The sequence below is a fragment of the Solea solea genome, chromosome 11, assembly GCF_958295425.1.
Source record: "Solea solea chromosome 11, fSolSol10.1, whole genome shotgun sequence".
NCBI classification, from domain to species: domain Eukaryota; kingdom Metazoa; phylum Chordata; class Actinopteri; order Pleuronectiformes; family Soleidae; genus Solea; species Solea solea.
In genome coordinates, this window is record NC_081144.1 from 9,126,331 (window position 1) to 9,152,483 (window position 26,153).

General features: G+C 40.4%; 1 protein-coding gene across 1 annotated transcript; it reads right to left on the bottom strand.

Annotated features, from left to right (window-relative positions):
- Positions 1 to 23,156: 23,156 nt before the first annotated feature.
- On the bottom strand, positions 23,157 to 24,613 carry LOC131468890 (N-acetyltransferase 8). The gene is made up of 2 exons (XM_058643577.1): positions 24,524 to 24,613; positions 23,157 to 23,982 (listed from the first exon to the last, which is right to left on the bottom strand). Exons 1-2 carry the CDS (start codon positions 24,540 to 24,542, stop codon positions 23,225 to 23,227), a joined length of 777 nt encoding a protein of 258 aa, XP_058499560.1. The 5' UTR covers positions 24,543 to 24,613; the 3' UTR covers positions 23,157 to 23,224.
- Positions 24,614 to 26,153: the final 1,540 nt, after the last annotated feature.

The following is a 26,153-nucleotide window of genomic DNA, read 5'->3' on the forward strand; positions in this document are numbered from 1 at the left end:
AACAGAAGGTTATCTGGAGAAGTTTACACTCTGTGGTTTTATGGTTGTGTAGCTGTGGGACAAAACTCTGCAGCAAAAACGGAGGAGGATTTCATGAGGTCCTGCAGCCCTCAAAGCCACATGGTGGTTGGTGTGCTGTATAGAATTTCAAAACTAATACTGACCTTTCTACTGGCATTTTAGATGACAATTGCAAGATGTGACTGAATACGTTGTCTCTAAACATAGCACTTTACATAGATTGCTTGCTGCACTTGGTTTGAGATGTGCAGAGCACTGTTCACTTTGATTGCATCCAGTGGGACACATAACCCCTGAATTGAATTATAACTCTGCAATCCAAGGAAAAAAAACACAACCATGAAGCTTTTCTAAACAGACAAAAATGTCCCAGGTGTGGTACCCACTCAAAAAACATTGCTTTTCATATGTTGTACTGCATTTTGAATTACACCTTTCTTTCAAAAGATATCTTGTCAAGCGGATAGAGCAAAAAAGACAAAGAAAGTAATAAAAAGACCGACATATGTAAGGTTTGTCTTCATCAAATATTAAAGATCAAGATGGAGAATTTTGCCAATACTGCCACCCTACTCTTATTTACTATTGTGTGAAATTCACAGTTACGTCATCAAATTATTATTCCATTTAACTTCCTAATTGCGCATTCCCACTGTTCAGTTCTAGCACGACTTGGTTCGGCACGGCTCGACTCTGTGCGGTATGTCTTTTACATTACTTCATAGTACGTATGTGGGCGGGGTCATCATAGCAGGGCTGCACGAAACTGCCGTAACGCTGTTTTATGCGTGACACGTGACGAGGAAAGCAGTTGTTACTGTGAACTGAATCATTAGAATCAGTTCATTAAAAAGATTAGTTCAGTACTTTTTTTTTAATGTTGTATAGCATGTCGTTTGGCTTTATAATACATTTATTTATTCTTATGTTCTCTGTCTTTAAGTGACTTATCTTATTGCTCATAGAGGGTAGTTTTAATTCCTCATAATCTCACTCCTTTGTATGATTTGGAGCAGCACTCTGGACTTGAATAAGTAAACAACTTTCAGATTAGGCTGCTACGTGCTTCAGGTAAGATACAGATGTGAGTAATGTGACTCTGACTCATCGCTACACAACAGTATCAGGCAACAGCAACAATACTGCAAACCCAATACGAAAGCTTCACTACGACATGGTGTGAGAATGAATTTGATCCCCTTTTAAGCAAGAAAGACATTCTGAGTACATTTGGACAAATTAAAGGGAGGGTGTTGTATAAAGCACTTCTACAGTATCAGTACACTGTTGATTGCTTTCTGTGCGCTGCCTCTGCCTCTGTGCTTTTTCTGATAAGAGGTGTGTGTGTCTTTAAATGACGCACTCCGCATTGACAAAGTAGCAGCTGGTGTTATGGCATCAACCTGTAAGACACCTGGCTCACGAGAAGACGCCTTGTAGCAACCGATAACGTAATAACGGCCAATAACGTAATAATTTAAATGTAATAAAACCAATAACATAATAAATTGCCAATAATGTAATAAAGTTGTTGAGCCAATAACGTACTAACTTTTTGCCAATAACGTAATAACTTCACATTACATTATTATTATTATTGGCCGTTATTACGTTATCGGTTGCCTCATTACGCAGTACGCAACGCAACATAAAGACAAAGCATAGGACAGAATTATAGCAGTTTCATTCATGGTTGTTTCGTTTCCATATGTTTGCCCTGCGATGGACGGCCCGCCTTTTTGCCCTATGTCAGCTGGGATTGGCACCAGCAGCCCTGCGACCCCCATGTGGAGGATGTGGTAAACCTTAGCATTTAAAGCAGCGGCTGAGATTAAACTTCCAGGTGGCTGGAAACACATCTGTGCTCTATCTGCTGGATTTGTAAATAGGCAACAGTAATTACTATAATCGTGGACAAAATGATGTCCATGATTTGTTTACAGCTTATTTATGCCACACCCAAGTGGCCAAATATTCAATTACTGCAGTTTTAAAAACCTAAATCCCAAAGAAACATCACATGCAGGCCTACAATTATTGATCTGCTCTTTCTTGTATATATATTATTACTGCACATTTGTTAGCTGTTTTTTTGAAAATAAATAAATAAAGAATTTATATGTTAATCCAACAATGTCCTTGTCCATATGACGTACTGTATATCACCCGTATCAGGTTTAAATAATAGTTTGCTTGCATTTCCACAGTAGCTGAATAGGTTACAGTAATTACGTTCTTTTCAGAACTGGAGGGAATGCTTTAATTTGAAGTACTTACAAACTGAATTTCATCATGTGAAATCTTTTCAGGTCCCTGCTACATTAAGACATGAGATTTTTCTCCGTTAGAGCCTGCATTTACTGCTGTTTCATTATGGACACACTTTAGTCAGCTCTGGTAAACTTGGTCTTTAATGCTGCTACATTATACATCAGAGAGATCAAGTCATTGGTCATTAAATAATAACATGTTTTGCTTCACAGACCTCCAGAAGAGATATTTATAAAACCGTGCATCACTTACAACTAAGTTCCGAACAGTTTTATTAGCTGTTCTGAAATGTGTACTTTTTCACGCCATGGATATGAGCAGAATATGCCACTGTTGTATGCAAATAGGTTTGGAGTAGAATTGCTGATTTGCTGGGCTTTAGGATTACTAAACACTGCCGGTTTGCATGCAATGTGGTTCTTTGGAGCATCTCAGTGCCTGCAACATGACTCATTCTGAATAGTAAGCTCATTTGGCGAGGCTCAGAGGCTGGGTTAGGGTCAGAAGGTCTGCTCTGGGTAACTAGCAGTCAGTCTATATGATGGGATTTCAGTTGGTTCATTACTCACAGTGCTACCTTTGTAATTCAGGCAGCTGTCTGTATCCGGAGGGACTGAGCGCTGTGGAGAGAATGGTAGATATTTTTGGCAAAGGATAGACAGGCTAAATCACAATATGTCCATCAGTCCATGTTGGGCTTATAGAAAGGATTTTCTTAGGCCTTTAGGAGCTAAAAACGAAGGCAACTGGACTTCTTATGTTCTCAAAGACATTTCGCCCCTCATCCAAAAGGATTCTTCAGTTCAATGCTAATGTGTGTGGATGTGCCTGGTCTGGGACCATGGCATAAGTGGACCACGTGAAAATCCATCCATCCATCTTCTACCACTTTATCCTCCACATGAGAGTCGCAGGGGGGGCGCTGTGTCAATCTCAGCTGACATAGGGCAAAAGGGGAGGTACACCCTGGACAGTTCGCCAGCCCATCACAGGGCTATAGAGACAAACAACCATTCACTCTCACACCCACACCTACGGTCAATTGAGTGTCCAATTAGCCTAATCCCCAAATAGGACTGTAAGAGGAAACCGGAAAACCCAGAGAAAACCCAGAGAAAACCCAGAGAAAACCCCCCCACACACGGGGAGAACACTGGAACTATATCATATTATCCTTTGCCATTTTTCATAGTACAGCTTTATTGTGTTTCACAAAGGTGAACAAATGGCAACAAAAACAAGTCGAAAATCCCGCAAAAATATATATTTATGGGAGATGTGTGGGTTTGTATCAGTCACAGACGGCTTTTCTGCAGAAATAATCATTATTCGAAGTTGTATATCAGAGCAATAAACTATAGTCTTTACTGAATATGCTAGTTTGAAATCATATTTCTAAATCTGTTTTTGTAACATGATCCAGTAGATATTAGGGATGTTCTCACAATAAAAACAGACGCAAAGGATTCATGGAAAACCATCCCGGTTGCCTTCCTCTCAGCACTTCTTCAGCGTCTCGATGACATTAACCACAGATGACATGCCCACCTCCCAGGATGCCGTACTCTCCCTCGAGATGCGAGAGTGAGAGTAGAGTGAGAGTGAGACAAGTTGCATTATGTACAAAAAAAACCCCAGCATCATGTTAATGGTGATCCGGATGGCATGATGAAGACAAATGGCCTTTGCCTCATTATCAACATTGTCTGATGTGAAACCCAGAAACAAGGCAAAAGAGAGAGGGGTGGGGGGGGGGGGGGCACTTTCTGGCGCGGGAGCTCAAGAATGACTTGAATCAAAAGTGCATTAGTGGCTTTCATGCACTATAAGCATGGAAGTTATGAAGGTGGATAAGAGAGAAGACAGAGTGTTCCGCTGACAGTGATGAATGCAGGAGCAAGTAGCAATAGTAACAACAATCAGGCAATGACCTTTACGACGCTCCTTAATCTTGGATGCAGAGAAACAGAGTCTGATGTGCTTTTCTTAAGCCTGGGAAACACCATTACAATGATCAGCCGACAGCAAGGAATCACTCGACTATGGAAGAAAGTCGTTTTTGTAGTAGTCTTTGGCTTTCTTCTTCATCTCTGTGTCTCCTTGTCTTCTGATTGGCTGGAACTAAACATCCAATAAGTGCTGTTTCTCACCAATGGATGGCAATGCCGATTCAACATGCTGAATCGGACGCAGAGCTGTTGTAACTGCGTGACGTTGAAAGGCCCCCCCCGGTGTGAAAGTGCCCTTTAGGTTGAAATCCTACATTGTGTCCTTATAAAGCCAGTCACCCAGGTGGTGGTTTATCAATATTCTTGCAGTTCTTCTGAATACAAGGCAGTACATTGCTGATAAATATTCAAGCTGACAAGAACAAACGAGTACATATATTAAATGAAATCTCCCATTTAAGGAGTACTTGTTTTTCAATGTGAAGCTCTTACAGAGGAAGTGCCATCTCATTGCTCTCTTTTTAAGTGGATTCTGACATGGTGTCACAGATCTAATTGCAGTGTGCTGCCTTGTGTTTGCAGCAGGTCCTTGACATGCCTGGAGTGTAGACTGATGACACTTGTTCAGCTGCAGCTGATTGCAGTGATCACAACTTGTAAGACTTCAGATTCACATTTGTACTCTGATTGGTTTTAGCAAGGCAAGGCTGACAACTCCCGAATCCGACACCGTGAGATCATTGTTTGTCTTCTGTGTCCTTCAGAATCAAACAGATATCGAGGGTTATCCATCCTTTATCTATTCCACACTTCCTTTGAGGGTCACTACCAGGAGAGCTGGGACCAATTCCAGGCGACTTTGTGTGAGCGGCTGGGTACAGGTCACCAGCCTTCTGCAGGGTGATTCTGGGGTTAAGAATTAATTTAGAGTTAAGAAAAAGAACTGTGCAATTCCATGGAGTCACCTCAGTCCTGTTTTGTTTCATCGTGTGTTTCCTCTTTGAAAAGGACAGACAAAAAAAAAAACGATTTTGATTTATCAGGGGAAATCTCAGCGCTTCATTAGGCAGAATTGTGTTCTGTGTGAGAGACACATAAGTTGTGTCCTACCAAAACAGCCAGGCTTTATAATATTTTAATTGAACTTTTCAATGTCAATGCAGAGGCTGCACCATTTACACCTCACTAATACTATATTCAAAGATATAATAGCATTAGAAAGAATATTTAAAAAAAAAAATAGAAAAAAAATGCTACCACACTTTTCCATAGTTTTACACCAGGAATTAAATACTGAAAATGTCATAATCCTGTGTAGAACATTGGTTCACCTTTATATACTTTATCCTTATATGTTTCAACCATAAAAATGTCAACATAGGTGATTTGAGTCGGGATTTCCTTCACTTTTTCCTATTTGTGTGTGTAACCTAAATCTGTCTACACAGTCACATTATGGGGAACTAGTCTTCCTTATGAGCAAGTCCCCATAATTTAAATGAATGCATTTTAAGGTGAAGACATGTATGATTAAAGGAATACTTCACCGATTTGCATTTAGATTTGTATTACTAGAATAGGGGTAGTATTTTTGAAAAATTGTGCTTCCCATATGTGTGTGCATATACGCACTTCTTTCAACTCCAGCTACCAAGTCAAAATTTCCTCATGAAAAAGGGACTTTTTTAAAAACTGGCTCTTCATTAAACAAATTGTGATATCTAAATGTTAGATTTTTAACATAAATGCTGCTTAGAAGTTGCATTGCATTTTAACACAGATATAATGGTTGCCACTATAGACCGAATTAGAATTCATAACTTTCGATCACCTTTATGCTCAGGGCCATTATTCTCAATGGTAAGTAAGGAAACACTTTCACCACAGGTGACCGTTTATGGCACACAGTTTCCCCATTCATTTTTATTCTCATTTATTCCCTAACATCTGCTTCCAAAGGCTTTTACTGCCTCCTGTGGTGTTCACCTCTCATGATTTCTAATGGAGGCTAAAAACCAGGCCTATAGTAACATTCAGCCTAATTATACAGCACCTCCTGTTGACTTAAAACTTAAGGGGATCTCCATTTAACTTTCATCATATCCAATTATACTGTGGGTCCTCTTGCTCATTGTGTGACACGGGATAAATGTTAAATGGGAATGGAATTAATTATCAGGAACTGCATCTTTAACTGTGTTATTTCTGCACATTTTTGCAGAGATGGGGATAGTACAACTGCAGATTCATTCGTCACAATGGCAGTTTTCCTCCATGAATTCCTCCCTAAAGTCATGACAGCATCTCACTTCCAATCACCCTTGGGAAGATTATCAGAGACATCAACTGGTTGATATCTGTCGTAATTTGTGCGAGGGCAAGTAAACAAAATCCATGTTAAACCGGAAAAACGAATACAATGAAGGAAATGAAGGAAACAGCACAAAAAGCAAGTAGGGAGCTCAGTAATCAGTAATCTCACAAAATGACTGATTCCATTATTACATACATAGATTTGTTTTGCTGAAGTGTCCTTCTGCAACGCACTGCATCCTAAAGTTGCAACCACAGAGCGAGCCTTACTGCAGAGATCAATAACTCGTTATTGTGTCATTATTATAATAATTAGAAAATCAAGTGTAGTTTGTTTTGATACACTGCAAATGATAAGGTCAATAACAGTTGGATAGCTTTACCGCGAAGGCTCGGCTGTCACTGATAGAGAGGCAGTATATAAGTCTACATTTTGACTTGGGTACAGAGTAGATAACAAGAAAAGCTTTTACGGCTTTTGCTGTGTGCCTGGGACTGTTATTACCTCCGACTGAATACAAGATAGTGGGTGTAGCTCATATTGAGTTATCGTGTTCTTGGTGGGATATTTTAAATGTTCAATAAAGGAGAGTTAGGAAGAATCACAGCACATAAATAAGCATGTGAAGCAGGTGAAACACCTTAAGGTGGTGATCAGAGATAAGAGTAAGTTTTGTTTTTTGCAGAGCTTCTGCCCTAAAGATTATCATGACATAAAGGTGAGTGTTGTCACATTGTACTATGACTCTTCATTGTTAATAGTCTGTTTTTATGTGGCACTTTTCAAGTCTTAATGACCACTCCAAGCTGCTTTACACTACAGTTTTGCCATTCACCTCCATACACTCACACATTCATACAATCCTGTATCAGCACGGCGGTCAGGAGCAATGTGGGGCCAAGAATCTTGCCTAGCGGACTAATGGGGCAGGGAATTGAACCCACAACCATCAAGACGACTCCCACACCCACCATAGCCCCCTACTGTCAGTGAAACAAAGATCAAGATAAATTCCAATAGTTGAAATGCATTCAAGTGCTTTGCTGAAGTTAATTTATTAAATGGAACATCTGTTTATCCCAAAATAGAAGTAAACTTGTTTTTTCTGCAGCACAACACAATATGAGACGTGCGCTCCTGGATTTACTGCTGGGGCAATTTAAAAAGACAAACATCCGGCATCATCAGGTGAGACTTTCAGATTTTAACAGTGGAAAATAAGTCATAACAGCTCTTGGGCTTTACTCCTCTTCCTATTTGGCACTAATAAATGAGCAAATATGGTTGATATTATCGCTGCAAAACACTGTCTTTGCATGTTTTTGGCATGTTAGTACATAAGCATTTAGCTCAGATAGGGACAGTGTTAAAGGTCCAGTGTATAACATTTACGAGGGTTGATTGGCAGTAATTGGATATTCTACCAATAAGTATGTTTTTATAAGTGTGTAATTGTTTGTTGTGTGGCCTTATAATATGCATTATCCATGTACATTAGGCAGGGGCTTTGCTTCACCGGAATCTGCTGTCATGTTTCCATGGCAGCCTGAATGGATGTGCACACTGTGTTTTAAGTGGAAGCTTATAAGACTAATGACAGATTAAACCTGATGCTTAAACAAACAACAAAGCAGAAAGAGGAAGTGTGGTAGTGAAAACTGGCAAGAGTTGTGAAAGTGTTTACACCCACTCTGGTCTGCGAAGGTCATCGTTGTTCCCTGGAACAAAATACAAATAGATTTGAAAGGGGAAACAGCAAAAGTGCAAGTGATTTAACAAATGACAGATTTTAGTTTTCATTGCATATGGAGAAAGTGCCCCCGCTTTTGTGGAAACGGTATTTGTAAATATAATGCATATCACCACTTCTGGCACTTTGTGAACTGTGCAAGACATCAGTCAGACATGCAGATTGGAGCAAATTTAAGATGCAAGAGACCATTTTGGTTTGTGTGTTTGACCCAGAGGAGATGATGTGAGCGATGACGGCCCTCAGATGGTAGCAATTTTGGTCTCATCAGCTTTTTTCCATAGTCATGAATCAGACAAAGAGATGAGAAGAAGTGCACGGGGACCCTGCTGTGTCGGGGCTGCAGAAAAGCTGCAAGGGAGGGTAAGTTTCTGGCAACTTGGCAGGAATCACAAACAATGTCCAGCAACAATTAAGTCTCCTGAGAAGTGAGCGAGAGGATGTGCTTATTCAAAGGGTCTCGACTCAAGCTCTGCTGCCAAACCCAGAGATGGCACTAACCAAAAGATCCAAAGCTCTATGCAGCACACAGATTTAGTGAATCTGTGTCTAGACCCCTGTAGCTGATGTCCACAAGCTGCCGGGATATACAGTCTGCTGTCTCTGGGTGATAAGCATGAGTTTTCACCTTGCAGTGATGGTGGTGGCAGCCTTGATGTGTTGCAAATTTAGTGTATTGGTGAGGTGGTTCAGCTGTAGTGAGACACAGATGAAATCAGCCTCAGTAAATGAGGGATGAAGGTCTGTATGTGTGTGTCTGAGAGAGAGAGAGAGTGTGTGTGTGTGTGAGTGAATGGATGGGTGGGCTTTGGTTGGAGAGGAAGACTTATTGCTGTAGTTTTGACGACTCCCTCTCTTCAGGCCAGTATTGCTTTACTTGCAGACTGCAGTGTCACATTTCTAAAAAATCATCACATTTACTTTTTTGTATCACCTCAGCATATAGTGTTTGCTTGTTGTGTAAGTGCACACTCTCGTTACTACTAAAGCACATTTTTATTTGTGAGTGAGATTGCAGCAGGAAACATCAAGGTTAGTGCGTCAAGAGGTCATCAGGACATGAGACATGAATGAAAGTGACTCTTACGGTGATGCAATCATGAATGATAATGAAGACCTTGGTGGGATTGTGTCATTTAATTGCCTTACTAGTGCTTTGATTTGACTATAGCCCTCTAAATGGGGGATGATAATCTGTGTTGGCTTCAATAAAGAACAATCTGTCTCTTAATGAGTAGATTCATCTCCCAAGATCCATGACTCTCTATTGTTATTATTAATTTTAGCATAAAAAAACCCCCAACTAATTTAGGAGTAAGAGTCAGATAAGTACAATTCTAAGTAAATCTAGTCCTGCAGGAGAAAAGCATCAGATGGTTGAGACTCCATCAAAAAATCAGTGTAGTGTGGTCTACTGTAGTGGGTCTACTGCCACTGTGGCACATACATAATCATCACATATAGGCTTAGCAGTGGGAGTATTGTTAGGACCAGGGTCATGTCTCGCACTTGCAGCTGCAGCTGCAGCAGTGATATTTCCTGCAGACATATTTTGCTCTAAAGTGTCTGTAGATTCGGGAACAGGCTGTTGAAAACACTCACAACATAGTGTTGCTTGCTTCCTTTTCATTTCCCTCTGCTTCTATGTTTAAAACTGTGATGCATCAGTGCATACAGGGACAGTAAAGTGCCACGGTCGGGCATGTCGAGTCAAAACCACTTTTCCCTGGTCACATAAAAAAATAAATACACACACTCAAAGCAGCATGGGTTGCCAGACCAGCCGTGCAATAACCTACAAAAAAAGTATGCACATGATGGCCTTTATTATATTTAATTTGTGTTTATTAATATAAAAAAAAGTAGATAAGAATCAATGCGCATGTTTAAGTGGTTTGACAGAAATCCTTTTGTAGTGGCAATACACCATATACTGGCGGATCACGTAGACTAGGTAGAATACCCTTAGCTTTCTTCAGGCACCGGGCCTTGTAAAGGAGGTCATTCATTGCAGTCCCTGATATTTCCTTGCACATATTCCCTTTCACACACTGATGCTGCTAAGTAGCTTGTGTTTGTTAAAAGCAGAAAGTGATCCATGAAAGCGTTATGCTAGTGAGCTTTGTGCCTCACAGCCGCCACATGAAACACACGCTCAATGAAAGTTGGTTGTCAAGGATGGAGTAGAGAAAAGGGATGACCATTGGTTAATACACATACATACACCATTGGATACATGGAATACAATGTCATGCATCTGCTATAGTGCAACCTCAGTTGTGTAATTCATGCAAATTGCAAAGATAAGTGCCAGCATTTTGGACACAAAAACATTATGTATGCATCAGATTACTCGTGTAACAATGACAATTATTTTGACATGTTTAATTCAACAAAATTCATATTTACGGCCCACTGTTTTACCCAGCAGACTTGTGGAACTTTCGGGTTTTAATTGTATGTTTCCAAATTGTCTGCTTCTATATCATTTCTGCTGTGATACACCAGTGAAGAGGTAGTGACTTTCTCATTCCCTATGTTTTGTGCTTATGTTTGCTTGACATATGGAAAAAAAGAAAGAAAAAAAGTATTATTTCATTTGTTTAGGGGCTCCATGTGTGTCTGACTGCTGTTTTTTGTTGTTGTTTTCTGTCTGAAATTAAACAAAGATGGCCTTCAAAAGAGTTTGTGGTCCAGCCCTGGCTTCTTTTACTCTGGATGAATGGAACACCCTTCACTGCTGAAGACATCAGTACTCGTTATTATAAATAAATACAAGGTTTCCTGACATCTTTTAACGCTACAGCCCTTTGCAATTATTAGCACATAACAGTATTTTTAACTTTCACATGGGCAACACAATTTTAACTGTGGCTTTTATTGTTCTATTTCTACACAACTAACCAATTACAATGTGTGCCGTAAATGATGTTACATTAAAACAATTCAAAAAGCAAACACACACAGTTGGGACTATTCCTCAGGTTTTTAAACAGACATCCTTAATACTGAATAGATGTTTTAACTGTTTTTTTTTCTTCCTCTGGACCTTATAATTTATTCACTTAATCACACCAGGCTTGAAATTAAGCATCATCATAATTATTTGCAATTTTATGCCATTTATTCACTTCCCTGTGCTCTTTTCTTCTTTTATCCGAAAGTGAAATGAAAAAAAAGCAATTGCTGTTCTATACTATACTGTATTCTGTGGACACATGCTACATTCATCTATCTCATGCTAATGCTTGGAAGGCATTGGATGTGTTAAATTCCACTTTTAGTTTGTAGATTTGTTTTCCCTCCATGTGGTCTCTCTTGCCTTGATTACCCGATGATTACCAGCCCTGTGTTTCTCTCCTCTAGTATTCTGGGCCAGTTCATGAAGTGTTTTCTTGCATCGAGCACCAGCTTTTTTTGTACGTAGCCTTCTAGTGTAAGACCTTTGTTTGTGACGTTTGTATATCTCTTTTGCCTATTTCTTTGGAGGAGTTTGCTACTTTAACAGCCTTCATATATGATGCACTCTTAAGTACATCTCATCTTTTCTTATTTGTCTGAGTTTACCTTTGAAGGATCCACATGATTAAATGTTCAGAGTGGTGTTTCTCCGCAGAGTTGAAGCCACTGTTTCATCGAGCCCATCTTCTCTGAGCAGGTACATTTGTGTTTTCGTTTAGAGAGCAATCCATGTCGGCCCTTTGCTCAAGAAACAAACCCAAAATGATCCTCAGAGGCATTTGACTTGCAGCGTTCACAAAAGATTGTTTATAAAAGCCATACAGGCTTGTAAAAATATTAATACACCCGAGAAATAGTATCACGAAAAATGTACGATGTTTCTCTCTTTTGGCCTATTAAATCCTCTATTAACCTTCTACAGGCAGTCAATAACCAGGATCTTAACAATTCCATTCACTTTAGAGATCGCACCTCAACTTGTGCGATCTCAGGTGGCACCGTGTTTTGTCTTGTTGCTCAGCTCAGACAGTAATACCTGGGTGCAGAACACAACAGACACATTTTAAAATGTATAAACTAAAATCCCCACTCTGCTCTAATCCAGCCAATCATTTGCAAACTGTCAACATGCCAGACTCTATATTACATCCAGGTCTCTCTGCATAAAGTTGCTCTTCACTTTTTGCAAACCATGGAAACATTGCTTATGTTTATTCTGCACAGAATAAATGTTAAAATGTGACATTGTGTCAAATAGTTTACGTGTCATATCAGTTTTTTCTAAAGTGAAGTAGTTATCCAGTATTTTAGCCTGCAGGAGGGGACATGATGACATACAATAAAGTGCGGGAGAGGAAAACATCCACCAAGGAGCAGACCATAGTTTGAGACTCTTCTCCATGCAATGTGTGGCTAAAGGGTGGAAACTGTGAGCTTTTCCTAACCCTAAACAGGTATTTTTTTTTTGTCAAAACCTAACCAATCAACATAACCAGGAAATGGTTATCATCACAAAAGTGGTTAAGACATGATATTCACATTTGTAAACATGTCAATAGCTCTGGTTAATTCTGGTTAACAAATATGAGCGTGAGTTGAAGTATCATATACTCCTTAGGTACTTCATTTAGTAGACGTACCTGCTCAACTATTTGTTGACAAAAATATCAAATAATCAGCCAATCACATGATTGCAACTTATGCATTTAGGCATAAAGACATGGGCAAGACGACCTGCTGAAATTTGATCTGATCATCAGAATGATTGTTTGTAACACTATGTGTTTCTGTATTTCAGAAACTACTGATCTACTGGGATTTGGACATACAACCATTTCATGGTTTTACAAAGATGGTCCAAAACAGGGGAACATATCCAGCGAGTGACCGAGAGAAAATGCCTTGTTGATGCTGGAGGTCAGAGGAGAACTGCCAGACTTGGAATGACAGAAAGGCACGAGTAACTCAAATAACCACTTATTACAAACAAAGTATGTAAAAGACAATCTCTGGATGCTCAACATGTGTCAAAGCTTAAAGCAATTGGAACACACCAGGTTCTACTCTGCCACCAATCAGGTGTCCTCTGTACCTAATAAAGTGGCTGTGGAGTGTAAGATCCTGGTAAGTGGGTTGTTTTGACACTGTTTTCAAAATATAACTCAGGTGTGAGTTGTGTTCATATAAACTGACTCCAGAAGAGTCAGAAGTTGTACAGAGATATGAGTCATCAAAGCAACTTACAAATCATGTAATGTGTCCTGATATGACAGCTGTCATGTGACGTAACATAACAGACGACAACAAGGGCCCTGTAATCAGCCGCTGGCATCAGTGCTCACAGACATTTCCTCTAAGAGGAATTCATACACAACGGTTCTATTTCCCTACAAATCTCACCGCCATAGACTTGGAAATTATCCTTTCAGTAGCGTGACGTGCCAGATACTCTCACTGCACCACAGTTTAATCCATGCATGACTCATTGAATGTGTGTGACAAAGTACTGTCTCCCGACTGCCTTGCCAAATAAATTCAGAGGTCTTCAGTTAATATGGAGATCAATCCAAGTTGGATTTTAATGGTTTCTGCTGGACATGTGTGATGGCTATTCTTTTATTCACTTCCCTCAATATGTGTGGAAACCCAAAGATATGATGAAATTGTGTTGTATATCATTATAATTTCTAAAATATATTGGATAATGATGTTGGCTTATCAAATGATTTTTTATTTTAAGAAGTATCAGGGGTGGAGGTGGGTAGGGGGCAGATTAAATTTAATTTCAGACCATCATCAAACGACTTATTCAATATATACGATATATAGTGTTATAAAAAAAGACTCAGCCACAGAGACAATGCCTTTGCTGCTTCACTCATTAACTGTCTGATGGTTGTTATGGGACAAAGGAGTCAGGACATTTTACAGTTGACGTTGTGAAACAATCTTGATTGTTGTCTTTTTTATTTTTTTATTTTAATTTAACATCCCACTGTGCCTCAACACTACAGCCCGCTTAAGTGGACTATAAAATGTGTTATACTTTAACAACGTACACAACTCTTACTATAGTAGATATTTGAGTTTCTTGGTTCATTATCCTAAAATATTGCGGTTTAAGCACAGTATTGCATAGGAGAATTATTGTATAATAAGTTTTGTAAGTTGAACACAGAAGCTGAATGCATTTATTGTGAGAAACATTGAGTCTGGAATATGGAGAAATTGATTGTCCCATATTTCTTCTAATTACAACAGCTGAGATCAGGTTTTTTTAGGTTGTTGTTATGTCCAATTACGTCTTTGCCCAAATCCCAACAGTCTACTTGGAGCTGGAACTGGAGCTGAGCAAACAAGCCACGGCCTAATATCGTCTGGAACATTTATACACAATACAGACGTTAAATGCGTCGCAAACATATTTAATTCCACCTCACTGGCTAAAGTGTGTCCCACATTTATGCCCATAATTTAATTTCATCCAATCTCAAACGATAATGAGACAATAATCATGTTTTCATACATGCTCAATGGCTGTACTGTAGGCTACAATTTAAGAGATGCAGTTCGCCCCCCCCCACACCCCCCCGTGTTTCACATACTTCACCTGTTATTGTCTCCAAGTCTGCGCTGTGGTCTAATGCTCTCCTCTTATAGAAAAACAGATTTATCATTCTTGAACCAGGCAAGCGAATAAACGACCAATTATTCAGCAAAAGGAAGTGCAGTTTCTGCATAAAGTTGACAGGCTCCTAACATAGAGGATATTGGCCGAGCATGGTAAGCGATCTGTGTGTGCAGAAGTGCCTGGCATGCCTTTGTTACTTGTGATTTAACACCTTAAGTAATTGGCCAGGTGTTGTCTGCTGCAATGAGGTTCACTGGTGCGGCCAAAAAGTAACTTCCTGTGGTGCAACACAGAATATGAAAAGTGGTTATGCACGGCAGTGGTGAATAGTGTATGATGATATATGATCCAAACAAATCGACCTCTGGTTCTCTGACAACAACACATAGGCAACTCGTATCCAGACGCATTAATCTCCACTATGTTGCCCGTTCAGTAAGAGTGCTAACAATAGGAAAAGAGACAAGCCGGTTTAAAGACAGGCGCTGCCAGTAATGTTGATTACTTGCTTTGTTATTGCTTTAAAAAGTGTCACCAAAGTTTGCCTGAAGTTATATTAACTTAGTAGCTTTTCCCATGATAAGTCACATGGCTTCAATCCTGATGTGAGGCTGATTTATGGGGGAAGAGAATGTGGGAATGCATGCATGTAGGATTGCTCAAGATAATCCCTGAGGGCGTGCACACACACACATACACACACATAAACACACACACACACCCTCGATATAGTGGACAAAGAAATGTTTTCAAATTGGATTACTTGGGCTCATCCTTTGATGAGAGTCTGCCTTTTTCTTATTGATTCCATATGCTATCTCAAAATGGGAAGGCCTACGGTCCGATAATTACAGACACATGAAAAGCCCCTTCAGGTTTGGCAAAGTAAGACCGTCAAAACTAAAGGTTAAAAAAAAAAAACAGATTAAAAATAAAATGGTGGGACGTTCCTCTGTGAAGTCAGCACTCTCATTAATTCTAATAAATTCTATGATCCCTCAGCTGTTCCATGCAGCAGCAATTAATAATTTCACACTATAGTTCACATCACTTTAAAGTGTCCATGTTTTATTGCTCAATGTGTTATAATATTGAATAAAAGGAGATTGAATGCAGCGTTAATGCAATGTTAAACATTTAAAACACTCTTGTGAAAAAGTCTTTGTTAAGTGTTGTAAATGACATGTCATGTAAGTGAGCTGAATAGATTTCAAACAGCAAATAAAAAACAACTGCTTTGTAATGTGAACAAGTATTTGCCTGCTTTACCGTATGAAGAGTTAGAAAAGTCGACCTTTTCAAAACAAAGCCACACAGTAATAATATGATAACAACAATGTCTATGCGCATGAGTCCAGATCTTAATGCAACTGAGGAACCCACACCTTGGTAGACACCAAATTTAAGGACATTCCAGGACCAGGTCTCTCAAATTCAAGGACTGTGTGTACTGAAACAGCTTGAGATGGGAGGGCAACTTGTAAGAACCGCTTCACCCATGGCGTCCACTTTTATTGATTTGCAGCAAACTCTGCATTTGGACAAGTGATTGTCCCTGGGATCTTGGTCAAGACAGTTTTTGAAATTCTCTTAGGTGAGCCAGAGTTCTTGGAATTTGCATTTCCCAGGCATCAAGTAATTTGCTCTCTCTCATTTAACGTTACTCGCTCATTGTTTTGCATTGTCTTTCACGTCAACAGCGGAGAGAGACAGTGTACAGTGTCCACAACACCGCTAGTAATAATGGCAAGAGCTGAATGAATTACTCGAGTAATCAATTATTAATCGATTACTGAATTAATCGTCAACTATTTTGATAATCCATTAATCAGTTTGAAGCTTTTTTCATAACTAAAACAAGATTTCTGATCGCTTTAGCTTCTTAAATGTGAATATTTTCTTTGTTTCTTTGCTCCATATAACAAAGAAATCATTAAAAGTGAATTATTTTGGTTTGTGGACAAAACAAGACATTTGAGAACATCATCATTTCCAGGTTTGACAAACACTGATCAACATTTTTTTTAACATTTTCTGACATTTTATGGACCAAACGATTACTTGATTAGTCGAGAAAATAATTGTTAGTTGCAGCTCTAATTATGGCTCGTTTGTTTTGTGTAGGCCTAGTCTACGTGCATCAAGCAATACACGGCGCATGAAACAGTGGGTGGTGTCCTAACAAACAAGGGCACATCAATGGTGGGAGACATTTACCTAAATATCAACTTAAATTCTTTCTTGCACAAAATTCAAGCACTTTCAATGACCCATATCTATTTAAGGCAATTTACAAAACTTGAAAGGGCCTTGAAAATTCTTTTTCAAATTAACAGACTTTGAAGGATTTTAAGGGGAACCCTGGAGGAAAGATGCCTGGAGCTGATTTTACAGTGATATTTTTAACTGGTCAGCAGTGTCATCCACCCTGCACAGGGGCTGATCCTTCCATTTGTCTTCTATCACTTTATCCTCCACATGAGGGACACAGGGGTCGCTGGTGCAAATCCCAGCTGACATAGTGCAAAAGGCTGGGTACACCCTGGACAGGTCGCCAGTCCATCACAGGGTCATCTATAGAGACAATCAACCATCTACTCACACTCACTCCTATGATCAATTTAGAGTGTCCAATTTGCCTAATCCCCAAATCTACATGTTTTTGGACTGTGGGAGGAAACCGCCGCATCTGGAAAAAACCCATGGGCTGATGTTGCATGCAAAACACGTGGGAGGGAAGAAAATGATGGGGATTTTTTCACATCATTGGACGACTCAGGATGGCAGCTGTCAGCCAGCAAAGACATCATCTGAATACGTCAAGAAGGCAAATGTTTCCGGTTAGAGGGAATTGAGCTGAGCAGTTGCAGATGCATTACTCAATAAGTCATGTTTAATTAGGGTTCGAGCAACAAGGTTGCAAGAACCCTCTTGAAACTGGAAGGATTATTATTATTATTCTTATTATTCCCCCAAATGAATTGCCTTTTTGAGGCCTTTCCCATACCCCAAAACTCACCAATTTTTGTGACCGCATCAATCCTGGTGTAAATTTACGTCTGAAAAAGGTTCGGGGAATGTGCGTCAAAAATTGAATGTGGGAGGGGCCAAAACGTGCGAAGCGACCTGTCAAAATTCACCATGACCAACACAATTATCGCACATGCCCGAAATTCGGTACACATGTGTAGTGGGTCAGGATGAAGAAAAAATTACATTATGACCATGATCCAAACCCAACAGGAAATCCGCCATCTTGCGTTGATTGGCGATTTTTTGGCGATTTTGGCGAATTCGCAGCAATGGTATTTGAACTAACTCCTCCTAGAGTTTTCGTGCGATCACCTTCAAACTTGGTGAGGTCCCTGTGGACCAGTTGAGGAGCTCACGGTATCAAAAGTTTTTTCAAATGTCACATGGCGCACGAGATAGGGGGCGGCAAAGTTCGTGATGATTCTGATGTTTCGCATCAGAAAAAAAAAACTCTTATAACTTTGCGATGGAAGGTCCGATCCGAACCAAACTTGCTATGATTGATGCTGGGCCATGGCTGAAGACGTCTATGAAAAAACAGTGAAGTTTGAAAACAGCGCCTCCTTGTGGTGAAAGAAAATACACAAAAAAAGAGTTTTTTTACGATTTCGGGAATAACTTTTACACAGGTAATCGTACCGCACTCAAAATTGGTGACAACAGTCAAAACACATGGTAGATGATGCGTGATCAATATGACGACAAATCGTTTAACGGTGTTGCCATGGCAACGACGCAAAGTCGGATTTTTGGGACAAAAAATCAAACTGCTACAACTTCGTGAATCCTGGTCCGATCTGAACCAAACTTGCTAGGATTGATGATAGTCCGGCCCTAAAGACGTCTATATGAAAATATTAAATTTCGAAAACAGCGCCCCCTGGTGACAGTAGACAATATGACAGCTTGTATTTCAATTATCTCCTCCTAGAGCTTTTGTGCGATCACCTTCAAACTTGGTGAGATCAATGTGGACGAGTTGAGCATCAAAAGTTATCAAAAGCTTTTTAAAATATTGTATGGCGTACGAGATAGGGGGCGCCAAAATTGGAGATAATAATAATTTTTCATAACAGACAATGAAACTCTTATAACTTCGCGATGGAAGGTCTGATCCCAACCAAACTTGCTATAGTTGATGATGGTTAGTTGCTGAAGACGACTATGTTGCTGAAACGGTACATTTTGAAAACAGCGCCTCCTGGTGGTGGTAGAAAATTCTAAAAAAACAAACTGTTACAACTTTGCCAATCCTGGTCCGATCTGAACCAAACTTGCAAGGATTGATGACAGTCCGGCCCTGAACACGTCTATATGAAAATATTCATTTTCAAATACAGCGCCCCCTGGTGACAGCAGACAGAATTACATTTATAGTTTTTGATGCTGCTCCAACAGGGATTGTTGTATCCACTTGAAACTTAGTATGTGGGACCCCAGACCCTTCCTCAACATGTCCGTAAAAGGTCACCTCCCTACAGGAAGTGGAACGCCCGAAACAGGAAGTAAAGTCTTACATTGTCCGATTGACACGAAACTAGATATGTGAGTTACTGGACCTTCCCTGAACATGTTTACGGAGACGCCGTTGACCGAACAGGAAGTCGGCCATTTTAAACAGGAAGTGCCCTCTAACTTTGCCGTACGTTGTCCGATCTGCACAAAACCTTATATGTGACACCAGGGACCTGTCCTGAGCATGTCCGTAAAAGGTCACCTCCCTACAGGAAGTGGAACGCCCGAAACAGGAAGTAAAGTCTAACATTGTCCGATCTGAACAAAACTTGATATGTAAGACAAGGGAACTTCCCTGAACACGTTTACGGAGACGAACAGGAAGTTGGCCATTTTAAACAGGAAGTGCCCTCTAACTTTGCCGTACGTTGTCCGATTTGCACGAAACCTTTTATGTGACACCTGGGACCTGTCCTGAGCATGTCTGCAAGAGATGACCTCCCAACAGGAAGTGGAATGCCCGAAACAGGAAGTAAACTCTAAGATTATCCGATCTGCACAAAACTTGATATGTAAGACAAGGGAAGTTCCCTGAACACGTTTACGTACACGCACTTGACCGAACAGGAAGTCTGCCATTTTAAACAGGAAGTGCCCTATAACTTTGTCATACGTTGCCCGATCCCCCTCGAAATTTGGAACGAAATGCGCAGGGACGCCGCTGAAAATAACTAGTACTGAAAATAACTAGTACCGCGCGCGGTGAATGAACGGGTGAGAGCGCGAGGCACGCGGGGAGCCGTGGCACACGGCGACCCGCGTGGGTCGGCTCGAACCCGTTCAGAACCGCGCGCGGTACTAGTTATTTTTGTACTTGTGTTTTCAGTCTGAGTTTTAATTGACTGAAAATTCACAGCAAGTCATCAGAGGTTAATCCGTGGACTGAATATTTGGAGTTTGATATGAGCTATAGTCTTTAATGAAAAGAACCAAACAAAAAGAGCAAAGGATACACGGTAAAAACAAGAAAATATGATACTCCATGCGTACTAGGAGCAGGAGCACAAGTTGAAAGAGCAGGGAGACAAACCCTGAAGCAGAAGAGTGGGGAGTACAAAAAAACGTAACACACTAGGGTAATTGAACACAGGTGAAACTCATCAGAGCAGATCTGAAAATCAACAAGAATCTAGTTCAACAGAAATTAGTCAATAACAGGAAGTAGAACAAGACAATGTATAAAATAATGGGAAACTGCAAAAATAATAAAAGGAAACCGAGAAACTGAGACAGAGAAAACAAGGAACAAAGAACAACTACAAACCCCAAGTCCATAAAAACAACCGAAAATCAAAACACTAAATATATCACAGTACCACAGACAATTCACAGGCCAAGGTCCACCTTATCCTTTGAGGGCAGTGTGGGGAAAGTGAACACAATCACAATCCCAGCTGATGTCTGGTGAGATACAGATATCACTCACTCTGTGTGTCCTTGAAAGGAAGCCACACAAAACTAACACAAACATAGAAAGAACATTCAAACATAAAAAAAAATGCCCCAGTCAAACTGAACCTGGAACCTGGATTTCACCAGTCCATCACGTGGCCAACATACAGAGACAAACAAATGTACTGCAAATATGTTTTCTCTGATAACTGTTAATATTCCATTTTTACAAGTTTTTGTTTCAGTTTTGTAAAAAATGTAATCTGCAGAATGTCTTCTGGCAACCGTGGCTGCAGCAAATCCAACTTTTGTGAGTGCTTGAGAAGGTACTTTGTCTGATATACCCTCAAATCAGCAATGGACTCATTTATGCAGCATGTGTATGCGATGAATTACAATTGAGCTGTCATTACCTTGAGGCCAATTGTAGTGGTAATTGTGCGAGGATGACAACAGGTTGGCCGGCATTAATGCTCATATTCCTCTGGCTAGTTCAGCACCTGCCTGCTGGCCACCAGCCTAATTTTTTGCCGACAGCCTCAGCAGGAATGATTGATGCCTGAAGGCCTCTGATGGTTTGTGTGTGTGTGTGTGTGTTTCATTGCCAGGCAGTGCTACAGTACTGTCTACTCCCTCTTGAAACTCATTTTAGGCCACACCTGTCACTGCACACACTGGCTACTTGATGTTCCCCCTCGCAGGCTCACTGTCTGGGCACAGACTCATCAAAAATGAATCAAAGCTGTGTGGCGCTTATAAAAATTTGATAATTGTAATCTTATTTAGATTTAGACTTCTAGGGTAATATAGGTAACGAAAAAGGGAATATTTATATTGTTTAAAGGTGACATCGAATGCTTGTATCACACATATATGTTAGTTATGGAGGTCTGCTTACATATATTAACTTGTTTTCACGGTTAAAAACGTCCCAATCGCTGCAAACGAGCCGATCAAAATATCTCCTCACTGACGCTCTCGTCAGCCGCGCTGTTTCAGACCAAAACCACACCCCCAGAACGTGGACTGTGTTGTGATTGGCCAGCCAACGAGAGCTTTCCCACTGTCCTGTGATTGGCCAGGTACCTGGAAGTGACGTAATAGAGAGGCCAGCTCTCAGATACACAGCTCCCCCTCTGGCACGGTGGATGCTCTGCATCTCAGCAGCTAAAACGAGAGTAGTTTTTCTTCTTCTGCGGTTGAATGTACGCAACTGGATGTGCCCGGACTAGTGCCCGCACCGGGAGGCGCTACGGTGGTGAGAGGAGTGGTGAGGATTTCTGATGACGACATCACATTAAGGAAGTGCCGATCCGCTTCGCAGAGCCCAGGAAAACAATACAACCCTATTTTCTCAGCAGTGGCTGAACTGTTTGTTCTGAAACTTTGGGGTTTCATAAACGAGGTAATGACGCAGATACACACACAAACGCAGCGTTAATTGGAGCTTCCGGTCTATGTGGGCTTTAAGTGATGCTGCACAAAACTTGTGGCTGACAATAGATATACGCTCCTTTTTTTCAGTACTCAACAATAACGGAGTCTGTTCCCATGTCCCTCCTCACACTTAAATCATACGACCAGTGACATGGAAGTTCTTTAGCTGCCCCTCTATTGTTTGGAGCTGATAATCTCCGTATTAGCCTGGCATAGAATGACCTCAAGGCATGGCAGAAAACTGAACTCTATCCTCTTTTTACACCGCGAGCACACACACACACACCCGCACACACACACACACGACCCCTTTATCTCAAAAGAATTTTAAAACCCTCCAATGTCCTCATACTATGGCATTTTAAGCGAAAAGTTGTGAGGTCTTAGAAGTCAGCTGGCATTAATTCCTCTGAGGCAGAGGGATTCATCTTCTCGCTGGAAAGAGGCTTAAAAAGAAAGTTCCCCCGCTTCCAAATGACCAAATATTTCCATTCTCACATATATGTTTATAGTCCTCAGTAGACAGGAGAACAATAGGTAATTTAACTTGAAAACAATTTGTTCTGTATAATATAAAATATTGAATTCAATGAAGCAGGATTATTTTCTTTCCATGCGTAATTTATAAATAAGTGTGACCTTACTACTAAGAAGTAGACTAATCGCATTGTTCTCTGTGGTTGTTGGCAATGGACTTGTCAAGGGTGCAGGTGAATGCATAATACATCAAGGCATGAAGAAATACAAGGAAGCCGACACCATTATTGCTGCTATGTGGAAAAAACATGAAATTTAATGTATTTTGACTTCTTTTTCTTCACACAGCCATGATAGCAAGCTGGAGCCCTATATGACCAGAGGTCACTCAGCAGAGCACATTACATGAGACAAGAAGCATAAATTAACTGCAATATTGTTAATGTGCTGTACAGTTGAGGTATAACGTCCATTTAGGGTGAAACACACTTCTCCATTCGCATCACATTTATTCTGGCCAGTTTGGAGAACCAGCGATTGGCATGTGTGTTACTGTGGGTCGCAGTTTTGACAAAGCCAAATTTCTGGCACAGAGAAATGGCTGCTGTCTGTGGTGAGCTGACATCCAAGACAAGCCGGGTGTAGCCTTGCTCTTTGCAGAAGTCCAGGGCTTTCTGCATCAGCAGAGAGCCAACGTTTTTGCGGCGCCATGGGAAAGCCACAACCATGTGGAACATCTCGCCATGACTCCCATCTCCAGCATCTTGGAAAAATTCTGAGTCACCTGCAGCCAATCCTCCATTCAAGTCATCAAACCTCTCAGCTTCTTCCATTCCCCTCCTCCCCATCACTGCCAACATCCCCACTACCTTGGTCCGGCCTTTAACATCTGCCTCTGCCACCCAGAAACCATTATCTGGGTTTTCCAGATAGCTGGTTTGAATGTCAGCCATATCTGTGCACAGCCACCGCATCATGTAGCCTTCATAGATCTCGTGGCAGCAGTAGTAAAGGAGGCCAGCCCATGCGCTGCCAAAGAGCAAAGCCTGGAAGTAGGAGCTGCCACCCAACACATAGCCAGCCATGGAAATACTCAGAGCAATGCCTATGTGGTCGGGGTGGCTCATGGTTTTGAAGAAGGCCGGGTATACATGCTCCATGATCCCATCACGAAAGAATGACATGAGCACAAGTCGATCGGACGGTGTGTATTCCCGGATGGAGAAATGAACTGCAAGATGGGGGGGGGGGGGGGTTTGGTAGACAGAGGGAGAAAATGGGAGCTCAGTGAGACTAATCTGCTTGTTGCACTGAAAAATTCCTGCAGGATTTCACAATAGGCTCAGTGTGGCTCAAAAACCCAGTTAATCAATACACGTCTTACAGAGTGCCACCCCTTTTCCTTTTTTAATTTAACTCTATTCATCGAGAATATGAAACCTAGTATTTACATATGACAACCTATGGTGAAAATTGCACTTAAAATGATGAAAGCATTGTTTCTCCAAACAATATCCAGAGTCTGAGTCTCAATGTGACAAGTAAAATAATTATGAAACAAAGGTGCTAAGAAGAAAAATCAAAGGGAGGTGAGAATTGTAATGCAGAAATCACAAGCTCTTTTGTGTTTTTTGAGTTATGTGTAACCAAAGCACGTTAATACTGCAAGTCATTTACACCCAAACTGTTTTCTTAGTGCTATTGTCTGTAATCAAGTGTACCTAACAAAAAAAATTACAGAAAAGATTAACATAATTAGAACAGAAACTTACAGTTACTTTTCTGTGCCATGCTGACTCCACTCGTCTTTCACTCTCTCTGCAGGGCTTTATGGTGCTGCTCCCCTCAAACTTAAGCTACCGAGTGAGATAATCAGCCATTCACATAGGGATTGAAATAAGTTGGAACACGCTCACCCATTAATACACCCTCCCACTGACACACACACAGTGCAAGATCTTATAGACCTGGAACCACATTGAAGCAACTGCAACTCAAAAGACTAATGGTTTATATTTGAACTTCTACATTTAGATTAAGATACAGTTGCATGCTTCAAGTTTGACTGAAATTAGGGACAGTGCCGCTGTGATTGTTAACCCTTTACCGGGCAAAGCACTTTACTTGGTAACTTCTGCAGACATCTGAAACCGTGTTACCGCAAGATTTTAGAAACACTTGGATTTCACCCAGCAAATCAGCGGAGATCCAGCCATGTCACAAGAAAGCATCGTGTGAAATATGACCAATTAGCGGAGGCCTGCAACACTCGAAACTTCAGTGCCATTCCGGAAGGCAAAAAGTACTGTCATACGACTCGGTCTTCTCCTGCATCTATGGTAATATCTCAAAAAATAATGATGGAAAGTTCATTCAGGTGTGTTGGAGCAGGGAAACATCTAAAACATGGAGGACAGGGGTTCTTAAATGTTTGAAAATGTTCCTTTCACTTTGTTTGTTTTTATTGTATATTCTTATATGCACTCTGACCACAGACGAGCAAGTAGAGCTGCAACTAACGATTATTTTCATAACCTTAAAACATGTTGATCGGCGTTTCGTCACACCTGGAAATGATGATGCTCTCAAATGTCTTGTTTTGTCCACGAGCCAAAAATTATTAACTTTTAATGATTTCTTTGTTATCCAGAGCAAAGAAATGAAGATAATATTCACATTTAAGAAGCTTAAACAATCAGAATTCTTGTTTTAATCATGAAAAAAACTTCAAGCCAATTATCGATTATCAAAATAGTTGTCGATTAATTTAGTAATCGATTAATAATCGATTCATCGTTTAATTGTTTCAGCTCTATGAGCAAGTTACCTTCATGGACCTTGATTTTCTACATGTAAATAAAAAGATTTGAAAAATGTGAAAAGAAAAAAGTGCCCTGTAAAGGGTTCAACTTTTGTTTTTGCTGGTAATTATTTAAATAATAATAAAATAAAACTTAATTTGCTTACTCACCAGAGTAAAGAACTATATCATTGGATTTCTCAAAGAGGATGAGCACAGATTCTGAATACATTAAGTCCAAAAACTGAGCAGAATACAAATTCAGCGCCCATTCAAGAATAAAATGTTATTAACCTCTTTCTGGGAGCTTCAGTTTTCAGCATTCTCCCACAAACATGCTGTATTCCACTCCTTCTCCACAATATGAGGTGAAAGTGAAATTAATATTGTCTCATCCCCCTGACAAAAATAAAACCTGTGGTCCTGTGGTGTCACTGAAGGTGTCCTGTGCAATAACCTGGTCGCCCTCTGACATGATTAAATCTCCTCTGCAGGTGAAGAAGCCTTTACACCTGTTTAAATCAATAGCGCTGCCTCATGAATCTGTGAGTGCAGGAGGGTCAAGCAACTCAGGAACTTTCTCAAACCATTTCACAAACACC